At 35.1% G+C, this 2,642-nt stretch overlaps 1 protein-coding gene across 1 annotated transcript; it reads left to right on the top strand.

Moving 5' to 3' along the window:
* The first annotated feature begins 394 nt into the window (after window positions 1-394).
* Window positions 395-1,552, top strand: LOC128225965 (uncharacterized). Its single transcript, XM_052935858.1, has one exon. It carries the CDS (start codon window positions 395-397, stop codon window positions 1,550-1,552), a length of 1,158 nt encoding a protein of 385 aa, XP_052791818.1.
* Window positions 1,553-2,642: the final 1,090 nt, after the last annotated feature.

Below are 2,642 nucleotides of genomic sequence, written 5' to 3'. Positions count from 1 at the left end.
GTCTTAAACTTTCTTATGCATTTTATTTTAACCTTAAGACTAAGTATGATTTTAAGAAATGTTTTAAGTTCTGAACTTACATTTTTTTAGACTTGATTTTTAATGAAAAACACTATTTTTGCAATATTGTTATAATATAAATGTTTGTCTCCACCATCCTCGGTGTGTGATATGCTAATAGGTAATGTTTTAATTTATTTCCATGAAATAAATGATATTATAATTAATCAAATCATATTCACCATAACTTATTACCATATCCAGTAAACTATGATATAAAAACATGAACAGTATTTCAATGTAAAAGAAGAAAGAAGAAAGAACACAACCATATCGTTCATGTTTGCAAAGTATTCAATATAATGAAATTGTTAATTTTGTTTCAGATTGAAATATGGATGTGACCTACTCTGTGGAAAACACGTCCGTTGTGGATAATGTCACGTGGGTGGACCATAGCTGGTTTAAGCGTGACTACGGCGGGGTCCCACCAATATACGCCATTACACTCTTCCATCTGTACCCTATAGTGATGCTAGGACGTGTGGTCCACATCATGTGGTACACAATTGGAGTAATAGGAAACATAATCTCAATGCGGATTTGGACTCAATCTCACATGAAGAAACTCAATTCATCTGCATTGTATCTCGTCAGCATAACGTTTTGTGACATAGGATACCACGTTTTGCACGTATTTTTCTATCTTAAGTATTACTGGGGATTAGAGTCGGTTGGTGTAACGGGCATATGCCAGTTATGGAACATATTAAATCTCATTCCTCAGTACGCAAGCCAGTTGCTTGTTCTTGGATTTACGGCAGAACGGCTCATTTCCATTGTAAGACCATTTCAGGGAGAGCGGTTCAGTAAACATAAGAGGGCACCAAAAGTGATCATCATCATTGCCACACTCGTTGTTACCTTGACCCTACCACAAGGACTCTTTTGGGAAGTTGATGGGGATGGATTTTGTGAAATAAGCTTGCAATATATAGATTTCTATGAAATATGGTCGTACATGACGGAAAGTTTTATCTTCGTTATTGTTCCAGTAACATCTCTTATTATGAATATTATTGTGCTTGCACAGACCAGCCGTACATTAAAGCAGCGTTCTCAGTTAAGTTCTAATGACAGGCATTCGCAGATTCACAAGAACGGAAAAGTCAGAAAACCAGCCATAAAAACTCTTCTGAGTATTTCTTTCTTCAGGATTTTAACTCAGCTACCAATTTCAATTATGTACACAATCCACAATTTTGATGTATTCAGCTTTGGGGCATTAATGCCACTGGCGGAGATGACCCATGATCCCCAGAAAATAGCTTTCATTCGCTATTGGGGATGTCGGATGATCATAGAAATCTTCGGAGCTTCACACCACGCACTCAGTGTGTTCATATTCTATGCCTCGACCAAACAGTTCAGATGTGAAGTTAAACAACTTATGCACATATGTAAAGTGCGAGTCATCAGACGAAACTACAGTTTTTCCCCAGACTCTCCTTCAGACACCAGATTAACAACGTTTTTTAAAACGAATTCTTAAACATGTTTTAAAATGGAACCCTAAAAGCTTTATGTATGTGTGAAAACGTACAATCTTAACGGTATATTTTAAAGTTTTATAGAATCTGACATAGTGACAAGATCGGCGTTAACCTCGAACTTGTTTTGCCCACACACTTATTTAATAATATGTTTATCTTATGCACATATCATACGGCTGAGTAGGCATCATTGTCAACATTTTTATCATTTTTGTACCATCATGTATGTGTATGTGTGGAATACAACCAATGCACGGGAAAATAAAATAGATCCTAAAATGAAAGGATATTGTATTGGGTCCTGAATGATAATGGAAAGAAGACTAATACTAAAACTTTATAGATAAAAGAGACATATCCACAATCCAGGTATTGCCATATTTCACTGGTAAGATATCTAGGTTAGGATGTATGGTTTCCTGATTGACACAAAATGGTGAACACTGAATACTCTTATATGTCTCATTAATGTCATTGAAACTTCGCGACGAAGAAGCAGAATGAACGAAATCAAAGATTCATAAAGATCACTGTTTGAGATATTAATACAAAAAGCCGTTTCCGCAAGCCTAGTGTTACCATATATGTTTTCTAGCTCAATACCGATATTGTTTTAGTTTCAACACAAATTTAACACAGACTGATGTGTCTCTTGAGAGAGAATAATGCCAATGCACACTCATTATATGAAACTATCTGTCAGACATTTAATCACACAAATGTGCACATGCTTACAAAGCATAAATGGATGGTTTTAAACATTAAGAAATTCATATAGACAGCCTAAAAGATGAAGGGATGGACAGTATGATAAAGTTTGAACGCAGGTGAATCCTTTCAAAAATATCCGTATTTTAATTACGTGAATAAAAAAGCCCATTGTTTGCTCCCAAAATGAAAAAAAAGTTGGAATAATGGTCTTATGAGTCGCAATATATATATCGCAATATATATAAAAGAATATGAACGAGGCAATAAAACAGCACAAATGATTTCATTTTTTCCGAACAACAATTGAGTAGATGCTGGAGGCCAATAACGATCGTTCTTTCAAGGAATCAGTAAATATTCATTGTGTTGTGTATGCTA

The sequence above is a fragment of the Mya arenaria genome, chromosome 3 (assembly GCF_026914265.1).
Source record: "Mya arenaria isolate MELC-2E11 chromosome 3, ASM2691426v1".
Classification (NCBI taxonomy): Eukaryota; Metazoa; Mollusca; class Bivalvia; order Myida; family Myidae; genus Mya; species Mya arenaria.
Note: the sequence above shows the minus strand (reverse complement) of the source record. Positions and strands in the feature narration are given on the sequence as shown.